At 28.8% G+C, this 25,821-nt stretch overlaps 3 protein-coding genes across 4 annotated transcripts in view; 1 reads left to right on the forward strand and 2 right to left on the reverse strand.

The window, feature by feature from the left end:
* Window positions 1–25,821, reverse strand: part of LOC107457429 (uncharacterized) — a 78,065-nt gene that overhangs the window by 14,227 nt on the left and 38,017 nt on the right. The gene's annotated exons all lie outside the window — the stretch shown is intronic.
* On the forward strand, window positions 6,508–10,426 carry LOC147808672 (uncharacterized). Its single transcript, XM_087163519.1, has 2 exons — window positions 6,508–7,137; window positions 9,666–10,426. The coding sequence occupies exons 1-2, from the start codon at window positions 7,099–7,101 to the stop codon at window positions 10,155–10,157; spliced, it is 531 nt and encodes a 176-aa protein (XP_087019645.1). The 5' UTR covers window positions 6,508–7,098; the 3' UTR covers window positions 10,158–10,426.
* Window positions 12,122–16,040, reverse strand: LOC147808673 (uncharacterized). The gene is made up of 2 exons (XM_087163518.1): window positions 15,411–16,040; window positions 12,122–12,882 (listed from the first exon to the last, which is right to left on the reverse strand). Exons 1-2 carry the CDS (start codon window positions 15,447–15,449, stop codon window positions 12,391–12,393), a joined length of 531 nt encoding a protein of 176 aa, XP_087019644.1. The 5' UTR covers window positions 15,450–16,040; the 3' UTR covers window positions 12,122–12,390.

Here is a 25,821-nt window from a genome sequence, read left to right on the forward strand (position 1 = left end):
GGTAATTGTTTAACTACCATAAAGATAGTTATAACTATCATAAAGATAGTTTTTCGGTAATTGTTTTACTACCACTTGGAAAATCCATTATCGAAAAGAGTGAATGTTGGCAGGTATGCATACAAAAGGGGGGCGAGTTAAAGGGATGTGTGTATATGCGGAAGTGTGTATATGCGGAAGTGTGGCTCTGTTAAAGTAGAGATCCGGCCGTCCTGGTAATTACCACTCGTGCCAGGTAGCTCTCTACACTTAAGTTACTGGGATTAGCTTACCCCTGATTAGACCCCGAGGGGGTATTTAAATATTTGCGAACAACTAATTTCTTGCAAAATATTTTATGGATTAGTAGGAAACTAAGAACGAAAGTTTCAGAATTTTGATTAGATTTTACTAATATTTCAAAAGCCTCGCTACGATAGAGCTGGATAGTTTGGCATTTCATATAAAATTTCGAATCATTTACATATAGTGGTGTCGGTAATACCTTTGAATCAATTTTTCAAAACACATAATAATACATTAAAACATTAACTTAGCTACAACTTTTCTAAAAAGTGTAGAAAATTGGCAGTCCTGTATTTACTCAAAAACTTTCTTATATTAGTGCACTTTATAACTAAAAGATATCGCAGGAAAAAAATTTTATTCGTTTTTTTTTTTTTTTTTTGTAGACTATTCAACATTTTCTCATTTTTAAAAATAAAAAAAAAATAAGAAAAAATAAATAAGTATATTATTCATTGCTTACGTTTCAGAAAATTCTCATAGACTTTTTTTTGTCTTTAACAAATAGATCAACAAATTTTATTAAAAATGTATTATTTATTTTACAAGGATTGCAAAATTATGATCAAAAACATGTGTAACTCAAGATTGCAGGAAAAATCACATATATTTTAATATTTTTATAAACATATTAAATATTTGATCTTAGCGTTTAATTGAGACAACTACGAAATTTTTAGTGTTTTTCTTTTTTTACCATTAAAATTTACAAATCAAAATTAAATCTGTGCAGGGCTGTTTGTATGAACGAAAAGAGGAAACTAACAGTAAAGCAATTTCATTTCTAGAATTCCCGAAATTCAAGTTGATGGTTTTTGCTTTTCTTTAATTGAAAACTGCCTTCAATAATATTTTCCCTCAGATAGTAGTTAAACTAGGCACTTGAGCCTCGAAGCGGGCCCCCTATCCAAACCGTCATGAATTTCTTTTAACACCGTGAGGTCAGCTGTCCGGTTGGTTGCTGGATAAATTTTTTTTTCCTCAGAAAGAAGTTCACACAGTTCTGTGTGAACTTTTCTTTCTTTGTTCACAGTTCTGTGTACATACGCTACATTTTCTTGGTAGCTAGTTATATTTCCCTCATTCCGAAAACAAAGTAGTGGTTTTTAAATTATTTTTTTCAGTCTTTATCTGCGTAGCACAGCTGCCAACTTTTTTAATGATATGTCATAGTGGTAAAAGACAGAGTAAAAGCATTAATGTAATTAGTAATTTTTTAAATTCATTTAAAAATTATGCATCCGCTGAATAATTTTGAGGTTTTTTTATTCATTTTTTAATTCTTTACCACGCGAGGTAGTTAATAAAATTTTAAATCATATCTTTCTCAAATCCAAAATCGTGAGTCGTGGTGGATCAGAGGATAGAGCGTTCACCTTACAATGAGGTGAACCGGGTTCGAATTCCAGCGATGGCTGATTGATTCGAATTCTGGAACTCGAATAGATTCGATCGATCCGGCTCGCACCGACCACGGTGCTGACGTAAAATATTTTCAGAGGTAGACGGATCATGGGTTAGAGTCCCCTTGCCGTCGGGCTAACCATGGGAGGTTTTCCTCTCCATGCAACGTGGATGCTGGTTAGTTTTATCTACAAGTTCTTCACGTAGGCAGAAAATTCCCATTACTTGATCCAGGAGTTCCCTTGTCTTCTAAATTGGGTTCAAAATTACAAGGCTACGGAGTTGACGATTAGTAGTCGTAAATCCAATAAACTGGGTCGGCTGTTCAACGACGGTTATAAAAATTCAATATCGTACTATAAAGCACAAAAAAATCGTAAAATTATTTTTATTTTTTTTACTCTACCACTAATTATTTTTATTCTACAAGTCTTATATTTTTTTCGCTGCCAATTCTTAAAAGTTTTGCAAAGAGCTGAGCATTTGGCATCCTTGGTCAAATTTGATTGAGTTCTTATACCACAGGAAGAAATATTTCATACAAATTACAAAACTCTGAGGTGATGAATACAGATAAGCTTTGAAAACCCGAAGCTGCCAATTTTCTAAGGATGGCGCTTTAATATTATTTTTGAAGCTATAGGCAGAGATCCCAACTGCTTCAGACACGCCTAAATAATTAAAAAAGCAGTAAATTATTACAACGTAAATTTTGTAATTATGTGACTATTTTTGCTTGCTTTTTAAAAGGTGTAGCACGACATATATACTATTAAGTGGTAAATTATATAAGCCAACGAATTATTTAGAAATAGTGGTGGATAAAAATCTACTAAATTGAATTTATTAAGCCAAGAATCACAATTGATAAACTACCACTTTAAAATATATATTTGCTCTCCGGAGCAAGTTGGCATATCTGCTATAGTAAAATTTTTGTTCTTATAAATTTTTTACTTTATAAACATAAAGTGATTTTTTAACTTCCGCTATAAATAAATTGTTTAACCATCTATCTATACATGTTTATTAATATTCCTCTGAGCTATATAAGCAATGCCGATTTCTGCCATTAATTATAAATTGATTATTACTTCTCAACAAAATTAGAAATGTCATAATCAGGAAAGTAAACGTTTTCAGGTATTGACAACTACATCCGCGACATCCATTAATTAAAATTCTATCCGACAAAACTTGTTTTATTTCTAAAGATCTTCCGTTACCATTTACGCCTCCCGTTACTGTGGCAATAGGCAAATAAAGCCATCAAGATCCGAATCATCCTTCCTTCTTAGCAATCAAATTTAAACAAGGTCAATGCGTACCATTGCGACACGAAGCGTGGGATTGTTTTTGATTCGTTTCGAGTCTACGACCATCTTGTCATTGACCGGATTTTTTTGAGTTTTTTTTTTTCTCCCCGTTCGCAAAATTCGATGATCTCTATAAACGCACCAGCTTCCTCGAAGACAACGCCTTCCAGAAACACCAAAAAATTATTTCATCATCGACCGTAGTCTACTTGAGATAAGAGGATTGGCCATTGCATAATAGTTTTCTTAGGGAATGTCAAAGGGGAAAAAGAATTTAAAAAAATTGTACAATACCTTCCTTCTCTGGAATTTGTAACAAGGTCTGGGGAAACCACAATAAGGTTATTTACTCCTTCAAGTCTGCTTCTTATACGAGTGCATACCTGCCAACATTCAATCTTTACGAGAATGGATTTTCCAAGTGGTAGTAAAACTATTACCGAAAAACTATCTTCCTCAAAAATATATTTATATTTTAATCGGATAGAGATTCGCTATCGTAACGACTAATATGCTTTTATATATTTGTTGTAATTATTTATATGTAGTGGTGGTCAAACTGATTTAAAATTATTATTATATTTCAAAAATTTTAGTGAAATAACATGAATTTCGCTAGCACTTTAAATATGAAAATAAAATCTTCCGGGAAAACCGGAAGAGTTGGCAGCTATGCGAGTGAGATTAATAACTGTTAGTAAGAATTTTGCATTTTCACCTTAGGGAATTATCCGGGTGCGTAGCCAGATCTTTTGACAAAAAATAAGTACTTTTTAAGTATTTAATAAGCACTCAAAAAATATTTTTACTCACAAAAAAATTGTAACAAGGATCTGGGTCAATAAAATTTTTTTCTATCGTTTAAAGATCTTAATTTATAAACATAAAATCAATAAAATTTAAAAAAACATTATATAATCATCATGATAAAATAATTAGTTTCTGATAAATACTGCAGAGATAATTGTGAAAATCTTGCATTTTTTGCAATTTAGAACGACAATCGACATGACGAAGAAAAAAAATCTATTTTTGAAAGATAGAAAATTAAGCACTTTTTACAAACTCCGAATAAAAAAAGCACCTTTAAGGGCTTTCAAAAAAGTAAATCAAAAATAAGCCCTTTTAAGCACTTTTTAAAAAAGCTAAGCACCCTGCTTATATATATATAATCAAACCTGATTAACACGAAATCGTTTAACGTGAAATATTGCTTTACATGAAATTCGGGTTTAGAACCGTAAATCAGCAAACAATTATTATTTTAAGTTACATAATTAACGTGGAATTTTCAAGCTGATTATTGCTTAAAATGGAAGAAAACTGGACATTGCGCAGATTAGAAACATGTGACTCGAGTGCCAATTATTCATTTTGAGGATTGCTATTTCTATTTACTGCTTCCTTTAGAAACATCTGTCAGTTAGTAGCCAGTGGCCGGTAGACACTAATAACAAAGCCGCTTTTTCCTCAAACTTAATAAGTCGGTGAACAATATTAAAAGCTTCTTTTTTCTTTTAACACGTTCACGCCGGGGTGACCCACCGGTGGGTCACGCTAGATTGTCTCATCTTGGCAGCGCACCGGAGTAAAAACTGGCAACAATAAATTTCATTTCTTAGTTTTTTTCCGGGAATAATAAAAATCCATAACTACCAATTGTTTTTAACGGATGCAATTCTTATATTGAATTGCTTCTTCGCCGTGTTAAATTTCCTTACAGTGAATTGTTATTGTTGAGAATAGATTAACTCCTCCCGAATATTATCTAATATTGAAATAGTTCTTCTACCAGTATTTTCTCTTTTCCCGTACCAGCATTTTCACTTTTCCCGGCGTGAACGTGTTAAATAACAACTTTTTCCAAAATTTTTTCTCTCCTATTTTTCTCCATTATATTGTTAAAAAAATATTCCTATTTAGAATAATCTACGGCTATGAAAAAATAATTCATCTATAAAAATAGAATAAATATGAGGCAAAATGTTGTATAAACATGCTGATTTTAAATTTAAAAATTTTTAAATATCGGGGGGAGGTGCAAAATACATTAATGTATACATTACAACTTTGAAACACGCGAATTGATAAAAATCTCTTCTTCCACATGAATCTTTTGATCAAAAACTTACGGATTCTGAAAGATCAAAATTTTGAATGAACATTATATTAAACAAAAAAATATGTATATTTTTTCAGAGTCTTTTTGCATTTCTTTAAACGATTTTTTTAAAAAAAAACATAACAGTGCGGGGGAAAGTGACTGGTTCTGTATTTAATTTAAGTAGCTATTTTTTGTTGACTCGCCATGTGGTGAATGGTTATTTTCAGGTACATTTGATTCAGTGTCTAATTTTTTTTCCTTGAAAGATCAGCTCAATTAGTAACTTTTTAATCTTCTCTTATGCTGACATTTAATAATATTCCGACTGGAACAATTTTTTTAATTTACTAAAAAAGATATTGGATTTTTTTAAATGCATTCAGCGAAATGTTAACCCTTCTTTAGATGCCGCAATGTGGATAATCCAAACATAATTTTACGTAAGAGTAAATGCAGGATGAAAAATCAATTAGTACTTGATGCCTCGTGGCTCTTGCAAGTACCTTTTGCAAACTTCAATTTATCTTCAAAAACTAATAAATTAATTTCCGAAAGCATGTAATGGATTTGTGAGGCTGATTTTTTTACAAGAATATACAGTGGAATAGTTGCCTTAAGTGCATTGAGAATATAAATTATTGAAAATAACTTTACACGGGGTATTGACCGGCGTCCTATTGATAAGTGAGAAAAACCCAAAATCATCCTTAGGTGACCAAGTAATTAGATACTGTAAAAGCATAATTTGTTAAAGGTTCTCGTTGTGTCAAATGTGTAATTTGCTGAAACAGACAAAAGATCTTTAAATAATCTTACCAATAACCGAGAATTCACTCAGATATTTATTTATTTTATTTTTATATAAGTAGTAAGCAGAGGTTTTGGTGCGGCGGAACTTATTTCTGCCCGCCTGGAAGTGACGTCATCATGGAAAGTCAATGGATGCTTATTTCTGCCCAACCGGAAGTTGCTTATTTTGGCCCGCCTACAAACCGGAAGTTGCTTATTTCTGCCCGCCTGCTTCGTCTGCAGCGTCAAGGGGAGCTTATTTCTTTTTTTTCTTAAGCCTAATATATTTTTAGTTTCGGTTTCTGTTTTTAATTTAGTTTCGTTTTTTAAATATTTTTTAATTTATTAGTTTTTTTGAGGGTGGCAACACTTATCATTTTTATATTAGTTTCTAAGGATGGCAACACTTAGAAACTTTGTTATTTGGGGAGATATTGTAGATTATGAAGTAATGACGTCATCTTTTATTACATAATGCATAAATGATATCATGCTTTTACTCTAGTGGCGCCATCTATGTGGGAATGTTAGAAATAAAATAACTTTAAATCTATTTTAATATTTAAATCTGTTTTAATATTATTTATTAAATATAATTAAGGCTGAGGATCGAACTCACGCCATCAAAAAGCCTTCGTGGGTCAGTAGTTGGATATCATAACCACTGACCCACGAATGCTTGGTTAGATATGTGTTAATAAGTTAAACTTTTGTATTCTGAACACGTGTATAAATGAAAAGGATTTGATATCGATATCATCCTGCAGTTTCATCGATATATTTTTCACTTAACCTTTGACAGTTATTAAATAATTATTTCTGCCCCTCTTAATGTTATGATAGCTTTCTCTGGGTGGCAACGGTACTGACCATACACATGTTAAGATTTGACGTGTTTTGTGTGATAACACAACTACTGGTTACAGAGCGAGTCATTCTGATAACATATAACAAGCTAGATCTTGGGCTATGACGCATGTGTTGAATTCAGTTCCTTTCACTTGCGCTGGTAAATAGTTAAGCATGTGACAGTTTAACATTTTTCTGATTGGTTGTTAGAGTTATACTTTCATGATTTGGCAACTAGAAGGATAGAGTGACTTAATTTCCCCTACCCCCCTCTTATATTAGTATTTCACTTGTTCTTCTGTTGTGTCTCGATTAAGTTTTTGAAAACTTTTTTCAATTAACCATTTCGTTATGGACGGTTATTTAAAGAGAAAACATGCTGAAACTGAAGTAAGTACTATTGATTTCTTAGTAATTTACTATGCTTTTAAATTTATTGTTAATAGAATTGTTTTATTTTAACTTCTAGCACTAATTCGTTTTTAGGCAGAGCATGTGACAAAACTTAGTTAACTTTAATAATTTTATAACTACGTTATTTTTATTATATTGATGATTAATAGTATATTGATAATGTTAAATAGTATTATTTCTAAAACTACTGAGATGCGTTAATCTGTATCTTTAATTAACCAAGATAAAGTAAATTGTTTTGTACATTTTAATTAATTATTTTTATTTTGTTAATAATAAAAATTACTCATCTTCTTAGTTACAAATTAGGAATAGTTATTATTTTTTTTCATTGCGTAATCTAAATGAAGTTAATATTTCTTAAATTAACTTTCTATTTGTTAAAATTTATTAAGTATGTCTACTGTGAATATTAAAAGTATTAGAATTAAAGGTATATTAATTTTAAATTAATAAATATTAGTTTATACGATTAGGTATTTTTATCCCTATCGTTTGGATTTACGGCTATCAATGTTGTCATTTTTGAACCCAGAAGACAATGGAACTCCTAGATCTTGAGACAATACATGTCTTCGAAGTGGACTTTGTGTGTACCCATGTTATATGAGGAGGAAGACTACGAAAACCTCCTACCCTTAGTCCGACGACAAATAGTGGGATTGGTTTCGTTAACCAGTATCCTGTGAATGTACAGAGATCAGAGGAAAACTTAAGGTTTCAATAAAATAAATTTGAATAATTTAAGAAATACTATATGAATTCTAATGGTGTCATCTATACTTAAAATGTTAGAAAGAGACTATATTAATAACTCTTAATTTTAGTTATTTTTTAACGTAAATACAGTTGATATAAATGGCTATAATTATTATTTACCTATTTAATATTACCTATTATTAACCTATTCAATAAAAAATACACCCTTTAATAATTAATACCAAAAAGTTTCATAAAAACTAGAAACTTATTACAAAAATATAAAAATTATTTTTGAAAAACTAGAAATTTTTCACAAAAGTAAAATTATTTTCTGAAATATTAGAAAATCTCCCTCAGTAATAAAAATTTTTTCTAAAAACTAGAGCATTTTGTTAAAAAGAATAAATAACGACATATTTATATTATCAATTATATATTAAATTTCCTTAAAATTTCAAATGAATTATTTTAAATCTAAGAAACATGTAATGGGAATTTTTGCCGCTTTAAATTCAATTATATTAAAAACATGTAATGGGAATTTATCGTTTTATTACGTCGTTTTATTCAGTTATTACAATATACGATTCATTTATTACAATATTATTACAATTACGTCGTTTTATTCATTTATTTCATTGTTTTATTCGTTTTATTACAATTTAATATTATAATAATGCAAATAACTTACTTTATTTTCAAATTAGGAGGTAATGTTAAACTAACTATAGCCTTTCTATTTGAAAGTATATATTTAAATGATACTGATTACAGAACTTGAACATGTTATCTATTTCTCACAAAATTTTACAAAGATAATGTCTGTCCGGGACGTTTGGGGCTCATCCACGTTTTATCAATTAGTCATAATAACATAGTGCTTCATACTTGTTATAGAACGTGGGAATAAAATTGTTTCTTAGAAAATTGTTAAGAAACATATGATGTATGCTCGCAGAAGTGATTGGGTGAAACTTTGAATATAATGTTATTTATTTTATTAAAATATATTTTGTCTTTATTGATCATTTTCACATGTGAAAAAGTTTATATTATCAAGAAAAAATTACACTCTTTAATAATTAATAGAAAAAGTTTCAGAAAAATATATAGAATTTTCTGAAAAACTAGGAGATTTTAGCAAAAACTTAAATATTTTTATAAAACTAACAAATTTTTAACAAAAAAAGTAAAAATATTTTCTTGAAAGAGAATTTTTTTTTTGTAAAAGCATAAATATTTTCTTAAAAGATAGAAAATTTTTAACAAAAAGTTAAAATTTTTTCTTAAAAGATCGAAAATTTTTCTAAGAACATAAATATTTTCCTAAAAGATAGAAAATTTTTAACAAAAAGTTAAAATATTTTATTAAAAGACAAAATTTTTTGCAAAAACGTAAATATTTTCTAAAAAGATAGAAAATTTTGTGAAAAAGTTTGAAGTATTTTTATAAAATTAGGAAATTTTTAACAAAATGTTTAAAAGATAGAAGATTTTTTGTAAAAACATAAATATTTTCTCAAAAGATAGAAAATTCTGTTAAAAAGTTTGAAATATTTTTATAAAACAAATAAATTTTTTTTGCAAAAAGTTAAAATATTTTCTTAAAAGTGAACGTTTCATATTTGTTTTTGTAAAAAGATTTATTTTAGACAGAACTCAGGAGGTAAAGACTTTTACTTTGCAAATAAATTCTTAATCGTAGTAATCGAAAGGAGTTATGAACATTATCATAAACATTTTAACTGTGCGTTGTTAATTATTTTTCTTGGTGTCTCAAAATTTTCTTTTTTTTATTGTAGGAAGGAAACAGAAAAAGATTCTCAGCTTTAGTCATTGATTTTGAAGGTTTTCAACTTTCATCAGGGGCATACATTGTCAAAGAACTTGCTTTTCATGCTGTAAAAGGTAATTCCATTACCGGAGTGTGTACATTCCAACCACCGTTTCCGTTTGAAGAACTTCCAACACAACAGAAAATGCAATATTCTTGGACAGTCCGAAATATTCATCAAATAGATTGGAACCAAGGAGAATTACCCTACGTTAAATTTCATACTATGTTGACTTTTTTGTGTGATATGTATTCACATATCTATGTGAAAGGACTCGGAAAACGGAAATTTTTAGAAATTCTAACCGGCAGAGTGTTTTACAGTTTGGAAGATTTTGGCTGTCCTAAAGTAGATGAACTGATACCAACTTTTTCATCGTGCACTATACATTCACTAGATTTTAAGCATTGTGCTCTCGTTAAAGCGAAAGCATTTGGACGATTTCTACAAGACCTATAAATCGGACAAGCACTCGGAATTCAGCATAAAGTTGTTCCTGGAAGTAATATAGTAAATCTTATAAATGACTTTTTTGCGAAATAGAAAATCAGCTCCAGTGGGGGGAAATGTATTTTTAAAAACATTAAACGATGTTCAATTACCAGCAAATTTATATGTAAATAGAAAAATTGTATAGTAAAAATAAAATTTTTAAGAAAGCCGTGATGTATGCTCGCAGAAGTGGCGAGGTGAAACTTTGAATAAAAATGTTATTTATTTTATTGAAATATATTTTGTCTTTATTAAGCATTTTCACAGGTGAAAAAGTTTATATTATCAAGGAAAATGTCACCCATTAATAAATAATACAAAAAGTTTCAGAAAAATATCTAGAACTTTTTGAAAAACTAGGAAATTATTACAAAAAACATAAATATTTTCTTAAAAGATAGAAAAATTTTGTTAAAAAGTTTGAAATATTTTTATAAAACTAGCAAATTTTTAACAAAAAGTAAAAATATTTTCTTAAAAGAGAAATTGTTTTTATAAAAACATAATTACTTTCTTAAAAGATAGAAAATTTTTAACAGAAAGTTAAAATATTTTATTAAAAGAGAAAATTTTTAGTAAAAACATAAATATTTTTCTTAAGAGATAGAAAATTTTGTTAAAAAGTTTGAAATATTTTTATAAAACTAGCAAATTTTTAACAAAAAGTTAAAATATTTTCTTAAGAGAGAAAATTTTTTGTAAAAACATAAATATTTTCTGAAAAACTAGAAAATTTTGTTAAAAAGAAATAAAAATGTTACATTATTTCCTAATTCGTTAAGATTTTAAGATGATTACTTTAAGTTAGATCAATAAATATTTTCTATAAAATCATTTTAACATTAATTTTGAATCATGAAGGCAGGAGAATCCGTTGGTTCTATGAAGCATTCAAAGTGTGGGACAAGGACCCATATTTAAATACTACTTTCTACAAAGTTCATCCTCCATCCAGACTCCCATCTCTATGAATTCGTCGAAAAAACTTTCCAAAAAGCTTGAGATATATGGGACTCGATCACAACTTTCTTAAACACTTCCAATGCATTTTCACAACTCTTTTTCATCTTTTTATTGTTATTTGTGGAATGATCTATCTTCCTTTTTTCAGTTGTGAAAATGCATTGGAAGTGTTTAAGAAAGTTGTGATCGAGTCCCATATATCTCAAGCTTTTTGGAAAGTTTTTTCGACGAATTCATAGAGATGGGAGTCTGGATGGAGGATGAACTTTGTAGAAAGTAGTATTTAAATATGGGTCCTTGTCCCACACTTTGAATGCTTCATAGAACCAACGGATTCTCCTGCCTTCATGATTCAAAATTAATGTTAAAATGATTTTATAGAAAATATTTATTGATCTAACTTAAAGTAATCATCTTAAAATCTTAACGAATTAGGAAATAATGTAACATTTTTATTTCTTTTTAACAAAATTTTCTAGTTTTTCAGAAAATATTTATGTTTTTACAAAAAATTTTCTCTCTTAAGAAAATATTTTAACTTTTTGTTAAAAATTTGCTAGTTTTATAAAAATATTTCAAACTTTTTAACAAAATTTTCTATCTCTTAAGAAAAATATTTATGTTTTTACTAAAAATTTTCTCTTTTAATAAAATATTTTAACTTTCTGTTAAAAATTTTCTATCTTTTAAGAAAGTAATTATGTTTTTATAAAAACAATTTCTCTTTTAAGAAAATATTTTTACTTTTTGTTAAAAATTTGCTAGTTTTATAAAAATATTTCAAACTTTTTAACAAAATTTTTCTATCTTTTAAGAAAATATTTATGTTTTTTGTAATAATTTCCTAGTTTTTCAAAAAGTTCTAGATATTTTTCTGAAACTTTTTGTATTATTTATTAATGGGTGACATTTTCCTTGATAATATAAACTTTTTCACCTGTGAAAATGCTTAATAAAGACAAAATATATTTCAATAAAATAAATAACATTTTTATTCAAAGTTTCACCTCGCCACTTCTGCGAGCATACATCACGGCTTTCTTAAAAATTTTATTTTTACTATACAATTTTTCTATTTACATATAAATTTGCTGGTAATTGAACATCGTTTAATGTTTTTAAAAATACATTTCCCCCCACTGGAGCTGATTTTCTATTTCGCAAAAAAGTCATTTATAAGATTTACTATATTACTTCCAGGAACAACTTTATGCTGAATTCCGAGTGCTTGTCCGATTTATAGGTCTTGTAGAAATCGTCCAAATGCTTTCGCTTTAACGAGAGCACAATGCTTAAAATCTAGTGAATGTATAGTGCACGATGAAAAAGTTGGTATCAGTTCATCTACTTTAGGACAGCCAAAATCTTCCAAACTGTAAAACACTCTGCCGGTTAGAATTTCTAAAAATTTCCGTTTTCCGAGTCCTTTCACATAGATATGTGAATACATATCACACAAAAAAGTCAACATAGTATGAAATTTAACGTAGGGTAATTCTCCTTGGTTCCAATCTATTTGATGAATATTTCGGACTGTCCAAGAATATTGCATTTTCTGTTGTGTTGGAAGTTCTTCAAACGGAAACGGTGGTTGGAATGTACACACTCCGGTAATGGAATTACCTTTTACAGCATGAAAAGCAAGTTCTTTGACAATGTATGCCCCTGATGAAAGTTGAAAACCTTCAAAATCAATGACTAAAGCTGAGAATCTTTTTCTGTTTCCTTCCTACAATAAAAAAAAGAAAATTTTGAGACACCAAGAAAAATAATTAACAACGCACAGTTAAAATGTTTATGATAATGTTCATAACTCCTTTCGATTACTACGATTAAGAATTTATTTGCAAAGTAAAAGTCTTTACCTCCTGAGTTCTGTCTAAAATAAATCTTTTTACAAAAACAAATATGAAACGTTCACTTTTAAGAAAATATTTTAACTTTTTGCAAAAAAAATTTATTTGTTTTATAAAAATATTTCAAACTTTTTAACAGAATTTTCTATCTTTTGAGAAAATATTTATGTTTTTACAAAAAATCTTCTATCTTTTAAACATTTTGTTAAAAATTTCCTAATTTTATAAAAATACTTCAAACTTTTTCACAAAATTTTCTATCTTTTTAGAAAATATTTACGTTTTTGCAAAAAATTTTGTCTTTTAATAAAATATTTTAACTTTTTGTTAAAAATTTTCTATCTTTTAGGAAAATATTTATGTTCTTAGAAAAATTTTCGATCTTTTAAGAAAAAATTTTAACTTTTTGTTAAAAATTTTCTATCTTTTAAGAAAATATTTATGCTTTTACAAAAAAAAAATTCTCTTTCAAGAAAATATTTTTACTTTTTTTGTTAAAAATTTGTTAGTTTTATAAAAATATTTAAGTTTTTGCTAAAATCTCCTAGTTTTTCAGAAAATTCTATATATTTTTCTGAAACTTTTTCTATTAATTATTAAAGAGTGTAATTTTTTCTTGATAATATAAACTTTTTCACATGTGAAAATGATCAATAAAGACAAAATATATTTTAATAAAATAAATAACATTATATTCAAAGTTTCACCCAATCACTTCTGCGAGCATACATCATATGTTTCTTAACAATTTTCTAAGAAACAATTTTATTCCCACGTTCTATAACAAGTATGAAGCACTATGTTATTATGACTAATTGATAAAACGTGGATGAGCCCCAAACGTCCCGGACAGACATTATCTTTGTAAAATTTTGTGAGAAATAGATAACATGTTCAAGTTCTGTAATCAGTATCATTTAAATATATACTTTCAAATAGAAAGGCTATAGTTAGTTTAACATTACCTCCTAATTTGAAAATAAAGTAAGTTATTTGCATTATTATAATATTAAATTGTAATAAAACGAATAAAACAATGAAATAAATGAATAAAACGACGTAATTGTAATAATATTGTAATAAATGAATCGTATATTGTAATAACTGAATAAAACGACGTAATAAAACGATAAATTCCCATTACATGTTTTTAATATAATTGAATTTAAAGCGGCAAAAATTCCCATTACATGTTTCTTAGATTTAAAATAATTCATTTGAAATTTTAAGGAAATTTAATATATAATTGATAATATAAATATGTCGTTATTTATTCTTTTTAACAAAATGCTCTAGTTTTTAGAAAAAATTTTTATTACTGAGGGAGATTTTCTAATATTTCAGAAAATAATTTTACTTTTGTGAAAAATTTCTAGTTTTTCAAAAATAATTTTTATATTTTTGTAATAAGTTTCTAGTTTTTATGAAACTTTTTGGTATTAATTATTAAAGGGTGTATTTTTTATTGAATAGGTTAATAATAGGTAATATTAAATAGGTAAATAATAATTATAGCCATTTATATCAACTGTATTTACGTTAAAAAATAACTAAAATTAAGAGTTATTAATATAGTCTCTTTCTAACATTTTAAGTATAGATGACACCATTAGAATTCATATAGTATTTCTTAAATTATTCAAATTTATTTTATTGAAACCTTAAGTTTTCCTCTGATCTCTGTACATTCACAGGATACTGGTTAACGAAACCAATCCCACTATTTGTCGTCGGACTAAGGGTAGGAGGTTTTCGTAGTCTTCCTCCTCATATAACATGGGTACACACAAAGTCCACTTCGAAGACATGTATTGTCTCAAGATCTAGGAGTTCCATTGTCTTCTGGGTTCAAAAATGACAACATTGATAGCCGTAAATCCAAACGATAGGGATAAAAATACCTAATCGTATAAACTAATATTTATTAATTTAAAATTAATATACCTTTAATTCTAATACTTTTAATATTCACAGTAGACATACTTAATAAATTTTAACAAATAGAAAGTTAATTTAAGAAATATTAACTTCATTTAGATTACGCAATGAAAAAAAATAATAACTATTCCTAATTTGTAACTAAGAAGATGAGTAATTTTTATTATTAACAAAATAAAAATAATTAATTAAAATGTACAAAACAATTTACTTTATCTTGGTTAATTAAAGATACAGATTAACGCATCTCAGTAGTTTTAGAAATAATACTATTTAACATTATCAATATACTATTAATCATCAATATAATAAAAATAACGTAGTTATAAAATTATTAAAGTTAACTAAGTTTTGTCACATGCTCTGCCTAAAAACGAATTAGTGCTAGAAGTTAAAATAAAACAATTCTATTAACAATAAATTTAAAAGCATAGTAAATTACTAAGAAATCAATAGTACTTACTTCAGTTTCAGCATGTTTTCTCTTTAAATAACCGTCCATAACGAAATGGTTAATTGAAAAAAGTTTTCAAAAACTTAATCGAGACACAACAGAAGAACAAGTGAAATACTAATATAAGAGGGGGGTAGGGGAAATTAAGTCACTCTATCCTTCTAGTTGCCAAATCATGAAAGTATAACTCTAACAACCAATCAGAAAAATGTTAAACTGTCACATGCTTAACTATTTACCAGCGCAAGTGAAAGGAACTGAATTCAACACATGCGTCATAGCCCAAGATCTAGCTTGTTATATGTTATCAGAATGACTCGCTCTGTAACCAGTAGTTGTGTTATCACACAAAACACGTCAAATCTTAACATGTGTATGGTCAGTACCGTTGCCACCCAGAGAAAGCTATCATAACATTAAGAGGGGCAGAAATAATTATTTAATAACTGTCAAAGGTTAAGTGAAAAATATATCGATGAAACTGCAGGATGATATCGATATCAAATCCTTTTCATTTATACACGTGTTCAGAATACAAAAGTTTAACTTATTAACACATATCTAACCAAGCATTCGTGGGTCAGTGGTTATGATATCCAACTACTGACCCACGAAGGCTTTTTGATGGCGTGAGTTCGATCCTCAGCCTTAATTATATTTAATAAATAATATTAAAACAGATTTAAATATTAAAATAGATTTAAAGTTATTTTATTTCTAACATTCCCACATAGATGGCGCCACTAGAGTAAAAGCATGATATCATTTATGCATTATGTAATAAAAGATGACGTCATTACTTCATAATCTACAATATCTCCCCAAATAACAAAGTTTCTAAGTGTTGCCATCCTTAGAAACTAATATAAAAATGATAAGTGTTGCCACCCTCAAAAAAACTAATAAATTAAAAAATATTTAAAAAACGAAACTAAATTAAAAACAGAAACCGAAACTAAAAATATATTAGGCTTAAGAAAAAAAAGAAATAAGCTCCCCTTGACGCTGCAGACGAAGCAGGCGGGCAGAAATAAGCAACTTCCGGTTTGTAGGCGGGCCAAAATAAGCAACTTCCGGTTGGGCAGAAATAAGCATCCATTGACTTTCCATGATGACGTCACTTCCAGGCGGGCAGAAATAAGTTCCGCCGCACCAAAACCTCTGCTTACTACTTATATATTTACTTAATATTATTATTCAAAGTTTTTTGGCAAAATAGGTTTTCGATATTTTTAATTGATACCGTATGGCTGGCTATTAAGATTTTAATGTTTTAAAATATGACATGATATTAAAGGACACCTTCAACATGAACATTAAAAAACGTAGAAAAATTTCGATTAGACATTTGGGAAATTTTCTTAGTTCAATTTTTATGGAACCAACGGTTTTTTGAAGAATGAGACAATAATAATGTAAATTTTTTATTAGCTCTCGTTTTATAGAATTAAAGGTGTTTTGTAAAACAAAATAATTATGTAAATTTTTTCTTTGCTATATTTTTATGAAAAGTAGGATTTTAAAGAATGGAACAATTATAAAATAACACTTTTATTAACTATATTACAAAGAGATTATCAGTAATTTGGATTAATGTGCACTATGTGAGAATTATTTTTTATAAGCTGTGTTATTTAGTCAGTTACTTTATTTTTAATATTATATCCGTCGTAGCACAGCCGAAATTATTTTGAGATTACAATTATCAGTATTCATCTAATCAGCCATACAATTTTAAACCCAATCCTGAAGACGAGGGAACTCTTGAATCTAACAGTGGAAAGAATTAGCCTTCGTAGGAGACATTTTTCGTGGATTAAAACCAAACTTTTGTTAAAATGAAGAGGAAAACCACGACAACATTCCACTGTTAACCCGACGAAAAGAAAATACTAACTCATGATCCGTCTACCACTGACGATTTTTACCTCAGCAACGTGGTCAATGCAAGGCGGGAGCAGAATTCGTATCAACCAACCACTGCCGGGATTCAAACTTGGATACGAAACATGGAGCGGCGAACGCTATATTTCATCATCCAACGCGTCTCAAGTTTTGTGTAACAATTGTTCCCAGATGTGTAACAATGTTTCCCAGATCGGAACAATTTATTATATTTTATTTATTATATTTTATTTATCATTTTGTGTGCTCATTTCAAAGATCGGAACAATTTATTATATTTTATTTATTATATTTTATTATCATTTTGTGTGCTCATTTCAAAGATCGGAACAATTTATTATATTTTATTTATTATATTTTATTTATCATTTTGTGTGCTCGTTTCAAAGATCGGAACAATTTATTATATTTTATTTATTAGATTTTATTTATCATTTTGTGTGCTCATTTCAAAGATCGGAACAATTTATTATATTTTATTTATTAGATTTTATTTATCATTTTGTGTGCTCATTTCAAAGATCGGAACAATTTATTATATTTTATTTATTAGATTTTATTTATCATTTTGTGTGCTCATTTCAAAGATCGGAACAATTTATTATATTTTATTTATTAGATTTTATTTATCATTTTGTGTGCTCATTTCAAAGATCGGAACAATTTATTATATTTTATTTATTAGATTTTATTTATCATTTTGTGTGCTCATTTCAAAGATCGGAACAATTTATTATATTTTATTTATTATATTTTATTATCATTTTGTGTGCTCATTTCAAAGATCGGAACAATTTATTATATTTTATTTATTAGATTTTATTTATCATTTTGTGTGCTCATTTCAAAGATCGGAACAATTTATTATATTTTATTTATTATATTTTATTTATCATTTTGTGTGCTCATTTCAAAGATCGGAACAATTTATTATAGTTTATTTATTAGATTTTATTTATCATTTTGTGTGCTCATTTCAAAGATCGGAACAATTTATTATATTTTATTTATTATATTTTATTTATCATTTTGTGTGCTCATTTCAAAGATCGGAACAATTTATTATATTTTATTTATTAGATTTTATTTATCATTTTGTGTGCTCATTTTAAAGATCGGAACAATTTATTATATTTTATTTATTAGATTTTATTTATCATTTTGTGTGCTCATTTCAAAGATCGGAACAATTTATTATATTTTATTTATCATTTTGTGTGCTCATTTCAAAGATCGGAACAATTTATTATATTTTATTTATTAGATTTTATTTATCATTTTGTGTGCTCATTTCAAAGATCGGAACAATTTATTAGATTTTATTTATCATTTTGTGTGCTCATTTCAAAGATCGGAACAATTTATTATATTTTATTTATTAGATTTTATTTATCATTTTGTGTGCTCATTTCAAAGATCGGAACAATTTATTATATTTTATTTATTAGATTTTATTTATCATTTTGTGTGCTCATTTCAAAGATCGGAACAATTTATTATATTTTATTTATTATATTTTATTTATCATTTTGTGTGCTCATTTCAAAGATCGGAACAATTTATTATATTTTATTTATTATATTTTATTTATCATTTTGTGTGCTCCTTTCAAAGATCGGAAAAATTTATTATATTTTATTTATTATATTTTATTATCATTTTGTGTGCTCATTTCAAAGATCGGAACAATTTATTACATTTTATTTATTAGATTTTATTTATCATTTTGTGTGCTCATTTCAAAGATCGGAACAATTTATTACATTTTATTTATTAGATTTTATTTATTATTTTGTGTGCTCATTTCAAAGATTGCTTATAAAGCCTTGTCGAGTTAAAAGAAACAAATAGTACGAATTGAAGAACGACATCACGAAAATATATTATGGTTTAATGCTGGTTTTAAGGCTTCTACCCCAGGCTACAGAATATTGATCGGATCAGAGATAAAAATTTCTACTGAAATTCCGAATTACTTGAAATATATTTTAGGAAAAGCTCTCAAATGTTGCAGGGTATACACGTAAAGAAAAAAGTCATACTTGAAGCCTTAACTCTAATCGCAAACCCCTATTTTATTTTATTTTATAGCCGGGACTGGACAATCGATCAAACTCTGAGTTTATGACTACTAATGATCATCTTCGTAGAACGAAAAGATACTCTTGGATCAAAAATTAGGACAAACTAGTCTTCGTGGAAGACTTTTTAATGGAACTAACCCGCATGGAGAAGAAATCCGCGAAAAACTCCCACGGTTAGCTAGCTTAACAGCAAGGGGATTCTAAAACATGATTCACTCACCAGTTTAATCAGATACAGCTATTGTCTCTTCTTGTAAGCTGGCCCATCCAGTTTTACATCTCCATAGCTGCCAACTTGTGTGGCTGCTGAGCAAAATTCCTCTAACTCGTAGTAACATTTTTGTTTTAATTTACGAATCTTGTATAGATATATTCCGGAAGATTATTTTAAAAGTTCCTGAGTAGGGCTGGGATATTCTGCTTGGTAAGGCACTGGGCCCATGTCAAAAGGTCGTGGGTTTGATCACCGCCCGTCGAAGACTCCCCATGTAGTCTTCGCCATGTCCCAATGGTGACTGATGCACGTTAAATCTGTCGAGTCACAAAGTCCCCCATGTTCCCTTAAAAAATCATACCTCTGGGTGTACTGATCCAAGAGTTTCCTTATCTTCTGGTTTGGCTCAAAATTAGAAGGCTACGGAGTAGAACATTAGTAGTCGTAAACCCAAACTAGGTTCGACTGTTCAACGACAGTTATATATAAAAAGAAGTTCCTTAGTGAGACGCGGTGACTGCGAAAGCGCCAGCCCCCCAATACGGTCACCCAGGTTCGAATTCCAGTGACGGCTGCACTCACTGACCACACTCCTGACGTAAAACATCCCCAGTGGTAGACGGATTATGGGTGAGAGCCCCTTTGCAGTTGGGCTAAACGTGGGGGTTCATTTCCATGTAACGGAAAGGCTTTAAAAAGTTCTCCACGAAAACAAGCTAGTTTCTATCAATGCTTGATGCATGAGTTTTCTTGTATTCTGGGTTGATTTTAAAATTACAAAGCTGCATAGTTGAATAGTGAACTTAAAATTGGGTCGGTTATAAAATAAAACAACACTGATTAAAAAATAAACCTCTTAGAAAGAAAAAAATTGGGTCAATTATAAAATAAAACAACATTCATAAAAAATTAACCACTTAGAAAAAAAAATACCGGTTATAAAATAAATAAAATAAAAAATGTACCAAACTTAATAATTCCATTGTAGGGCATATTAGTGGTTTACTTATGAAGAATGCGAATTTATAAAACTTGAAAATTCGCCAAAGTTAAATTCCTTTTTCTTTTAAGAAAATGCCGCATATTTGTCTTACTACAAGGCTAGACGTCGTTTTTTTTTCAATTCCGAGCAAGTCACCACATTTCTAAATTCATCGATTTAATCGACCATTTCTTCCACAGCAAAGCTCTCACTTGTTGAATTCGATTTACAAGGAAGTCTTCAAAAATCTTTTAAATATGTTCCGCTGCACGGCAACTATTGTTAAAAAACGACCCTGGAATTAAGCGTTACGTTTCACGATATTTTCTTCATTTTTGTTTTGTTTACTACTGTTTAGGAATTTAAGACATGATCGTGATAAATTTGCCTTTTGTGATAAAGTCAGTCATTTTTTTCCCATCACAGTTTTAAGATTTTATTGCCCTCAAGAGATATTGTAAAATTAATTGTTATTGAGTAGGCGTGGTGCCGATAACCTTCACAGGTTTGATAAGTTGGATCAGTTTTTTTTTTCTCCTTTACTTCACAAAAGCTTTTAGTGTTTTTTTCATTTTTGATTAAACTCAAAATAATACGTAATTTTCAAATGCCGTTATTAATTAACAAGCATAACACTAATCTATCTTTTATGATCTACTCGGTACCTGTATTTTCTTTAGTAAACGTCAGCACGAAAAATCTAATTGAGAAGCATTTATTTTTAAAAGACTTATTTGAGAGCAGGGGTTTCCACCTTACATGAAGCCGGGGGTCACAATTAAAACCACAAATCAAATGGCGAGCAGCAATTTTATCAAAATTTTCTTATGTTTGAACTTTTATGTTTGAAGGAACATTAAATATTACTGTCAGATTTTTACCAAATTGTACAAAACATTGAATTACAAATTAAAATAAGAAGTAGATTTAAAAAAATATTTAGTAGCATATTAAAAAATTTAGGCTACAATAACTTTAATGTGCACCCATGTATTAAACAATTAATGTACACCTATGTATTAAACAATTAATGTGCAACAGATATCTAATTGTTAAGATACAAAACTTTAAAAAGGTTGGTATTAAAACTTACATAGTAGCACACAAAATGTTCAATGACAAAATTGAGGTTTGTCTGCTGCAACTACCAGAGAATAGACATTTACATTTTAAATTTAAAATTTAGAAATGTGTGTGTAAATATTTTCGTTCAAAATGAATGATTTCAAAAAGTTAAATCGGAAAATTTCTTCGAGAAAATTTCTGATACACACATGCTAAATTATTTTCACAAATTAACAAAAAAAATGAAATAGAAAAGAGCAACATACACGATTATTTTTGTATTTGAATAAATATTTTCTTGGATGCAAAACCTGAGAAATAAATTTTTTTGCACCGTTGGTATGATAAATTTCACAGAAACGACGAAATTAGGTTTTTATTAACGAGAAAAGTATTTTAAACCCATATAGATATTTTACGAAAATTGTCCGCAAAATAATGACAACTAATATATTTTAGTCGGCGGCCGCCTGTTGAAAACCACTGTTATACAAATAAATTTTTTTAACGAGAGGAATATATGGTGTCACACTTTTAACACATTCTTCATAGACGTTCCGTGTGCAGTTAGCAGCGATTTAAGAAGCACCTTTTTGAAAAAAAAAAGTACTTAAATTAGATTCGATGCCTTTATAAATTCTTACGCGTAACTCCAATCTATTTTTCTGTAATTTAATTAGCACATGTTTATTTTTTGTAGTAAACGTGAGCACGAAGTCTAACTGAAAAGCAGTTATTTCAAAGGTTTATAAGAATATAACATACAAATTAATTTTTTTAAGAGAAGGATATATGGTGTCAGACTTTTCACTCATCCCCCATAGACGTTAAGTGTGCAATTAGCAGCGATGTCAGAAGCACTTTTTTGAAGAAAAAAAGTACCAAGAAAATAGAGGCGATACCTTTATAAATTATTGCGAGTAACAATCTATTTTCCTATAATTCAATTAGCATATGTATGTTTTTTGTAGTAAACGTCAGCAGGAAATTTTATTGAAAAGCATTTATTTAAAAGGCTTATTGTAAAACATAACAAATTAAATTTTTTAACGAGGGGGGAAAATACAGTGTTAAATTTGTAATCCATTTTCGATTTTAACCCATTCTTCATTGACAATTGCGCTATGTAAAAAGTAGTTTCAAATTTTCTCTAAAGCTATGGTGATTATTCATAATCTGTTTTTCATTTTAATTTTAAAAATATCGCGAATGCATAACTTCAGATTCAAACTTAACTACTTATATAAATGATACACTTTGATGAAGATGAAAGTCATTGAGAAAATTTAGAAAAATTAAACAATTAAAATTATCAGTCTATACTCTTTTTAAAATAGGTAGTACATGGAGAGTAAGGCCGCAGAAACCTCCCACGGTCAGTCTGACGGCAAGGGTACTCTAACCCATAATCCGTCAACCTCTGAAGATATTTCACGTCAGCACTGTGGTCGGTTTGAGCCGGGAGCGGAATTCGTATAGATCAGCCATCGCTGGTATTTGAACCCGGTCACCTCATAGGAAGGTGTACTCTCTTTCCCTTGAGCAACCATGGTTCCTTTAATTAATATTAATTCACGATCAGACTATTATTCGGGCATGTATTGTTTAGACTAACATGCCCAGAAAAAAACTTTTGTGTTTACTTCTGTGTTTTTTGTTTGTTTGAAACTTCTGTATTTTTTGCCAGAAGTAAACATTTTACATGCCACATGTAAAACTTTTGAAATTTTTCGTGCCTTGATTTTACGGGTTTGATATTTTTAAAAATTTGGACCTTTTTTTTAATTAAAATATGAAGATTTTAAATACGATGCGAAAAATGAAGATATTGATTGATCGAAAAAATACTTTTTATGATTGGGTAGCTGGGGCATCTTGTTTACCTAAAAGAAAAACAATAAAAATAATTAGGCTTCCTTCCTAAGTGGATAAAGAGGGATATCTCCCCTTAAAAATTTAAGCCTAAGTGCGATGCGAGAAAAAAAGTTATCTTCCTTTTGTTGTTGGCTTGTTGAAGTTGTTTATTTCAAATTTTTCAAACCAAAAACAAATGTTAAAATTCTGAATATTTTTTCAAACAAAAAATTATTTTGTTACTTTTTCAATGTCTTAGAATACGGCTTATCGTGGGTTTCAAACTAAGTAGTTTTCTGAAAAATATTACATTTAAAAACAGTGTCAAGAATAAACCTTATGCAAAGGAATTTATTTGAAAGCCTCATTCAGCCTCGGTTTTTGTGTAATCTGAAGCATAATTTTTCCAAAAGAAAGCACATGACAAATGAATTTAAAATTAATGAAGCTTCAAATTAAAAATCGAGCATAAACATTCTACTAATTAAAAATGAAGTCTCTTACAATGGATTCGTTACAATAATGTAAATTTAAAAGCTTTTAAAGAAAGACTCGAGTTACTATTAATGAGCTGTCCAACCCTAACTTAAAACCGTGCTTTGAATATTAATAAGGAAGTAATGTCATTGAATTTGAAAGTTTGCTTTTAAGAAGGGATAGTTCTATTTATAATTTTTTTTTCTAAAAATTTTTAACTGCTTTCTTTACCATATTTTTGAAAAAATGAACCATAAAAAATTGCCATGCTTTTGTGTAATTAAAGATTAGGAGCTTTAACGAAACATAATAAATATATTTCAGTTGCATGTAATTTTATATACTAGTTTGGTTCATTAATCTATGTATCAACTTAACTTTTATCGTATGCGTAAATAATGATTATTTCTGTTCCATTTTCACTTCAGCGTTTACTGTTACCGTAAGACTTAGCACTTTTTCTGTTTGGTAATCGGAACTTATTTAACCCCTTGGGGACGAGTGATTCAGATAAGCATTCGTACAAAATCAGAATCAAGTTGTAATTAAATAATAATCTGTAACTTAAATGTAGTCGTTGCTAATTTGACAGACTTACTTTGCTTTAACTTTAGTTATTGTTAGTTTTATCATATATACTCGTATATAATCAACGTTAATTCAAAGTATAACTAAATAGTTTTATTTTGAACAAAGTAATGGTGAATTAAATAAATCAAACAATTATAACTCCGCGCACAAATAAACTGCTTAAGAAATACTTTGATTATCAGTTTAATCTTTTTACCCTGGTAGATACGGTTTTATGCTGGCACGCATTTGTGACAGTCGGCGCGAAAGGGTTAATCTATGTATCAACTTCACTTGCTTCTATCATATGGGTATATAAATTATTCTTTTCTGTTCCATTTTCGCTTCAACGCTTACTGTTACCGTAAGCCTTAGCACTCTTTCTTTTGAAATCCGATATTAATTAAAAATGAAAAATTAATATAACAATAAATCTGGTAAAAATAAGAGAAAGTGGTAACATATATATGTCTAAAAATTTGATTAATTTATGAATATGATTGGTTTGTCTTATTTACTTGTCAACCACCATAGATTTAATTCTCAAATGTATATAATAGATTTCTCTCAATTACTTTTAAGTTTTGGGGCATCCCTGACGGAGCGGTGTCGCCCGCAAAACACTTTGTTAAGCGTGGATATATTTTTCGTGATGCTCTTCTCTGTGTTGTGCTATCTGTCTTTCTACTTGACAAAGGTTTATAAGCCTTAATTGAGCACACAAGACTACAAATGTATGTTGTACCAATAAAAAAAACAATACTTTTAAGTAGAGGGCCGGGATAGCCTGGTCGGTAGGGCGCTGGGCCCATATCCAAGAGGTCGTGGGTTCGATCCTCGCCGGCCGAAGACTCCCCGTGTAGTAAATGGTGACTGATGCACGTTGAATCTGTCGAGTCTCAAAGTCCTCCATGTTCCCACAACAAATCAATACCTCTGGGGGTACTGATCCAAGAGTTTCCTTGTCTTCTGGATTGGTTCAAAATTACAAGGCTACGGAGTTGAACGTAAGTAGTCGTAAACCCATGAAATTGGGTCGGCTGTTCAACGACGGTTATAAAATAAAATAAAATACTTTTAAGTAGAATTTGGGTTCATGCGCACAACTGGTTCACTTTTTTAGCAGTATGCGCAGACATGCCCCAGATGAACATTTAAAAGGCCAATTTAATTTATTTTTATCACATAGCAAACCAAACTAAAAGTAAAGTTGTAAAATGTGCGAGACTATCATTTTAACCTGAAATAAAAAGCTGTAGCAAACCACGC

This window comes from Parasteatoda tepidariorum, chromosome 5, assembly GCF_982258835.1.
Source record: "Parasteatoda tepidariorum strain Cologne lab strain chromosome 5, Ptep-v5.0, whole genome shotgun sequence".
Taxonomy (NCBI): Eukaryota; Metazoa; Arthropoda; class Arachnida; order Araneae; family Theridiidae; genus Parasteatoda; species Parasteatoda tepidariorum.

Bases quoted from the DNA above. Each gene is read 5' to 3' on its own strand.
- LOC147808672 (XM_087163519.1), top strand. From the start codon at position 7,099: ATGGACGGTTATTTAAAGAGAAAACATGCTGAAACTGAA. The intron at 7,138-9,665 runs GTAAGTACTATT...TTTTTATTGTAG, and splicing joins GAAAACATGCTGAAACTGAA to GAAGGAAACAGAAAAAGATT.
- LOC147808673 (XM_087163518.1), bottom strand. From the start codon at position 15,449: ATGGACGGTTATTTAAAGAGAAAACATGCTGAAACTGAA. The intron at 12,883-15,410 runs GTAAGTACTATT...TTTTTATTGTAG, and splicing joins GAAAACATGCTGAAACTGAA to GAAGGAAACAGAAAAAGATT.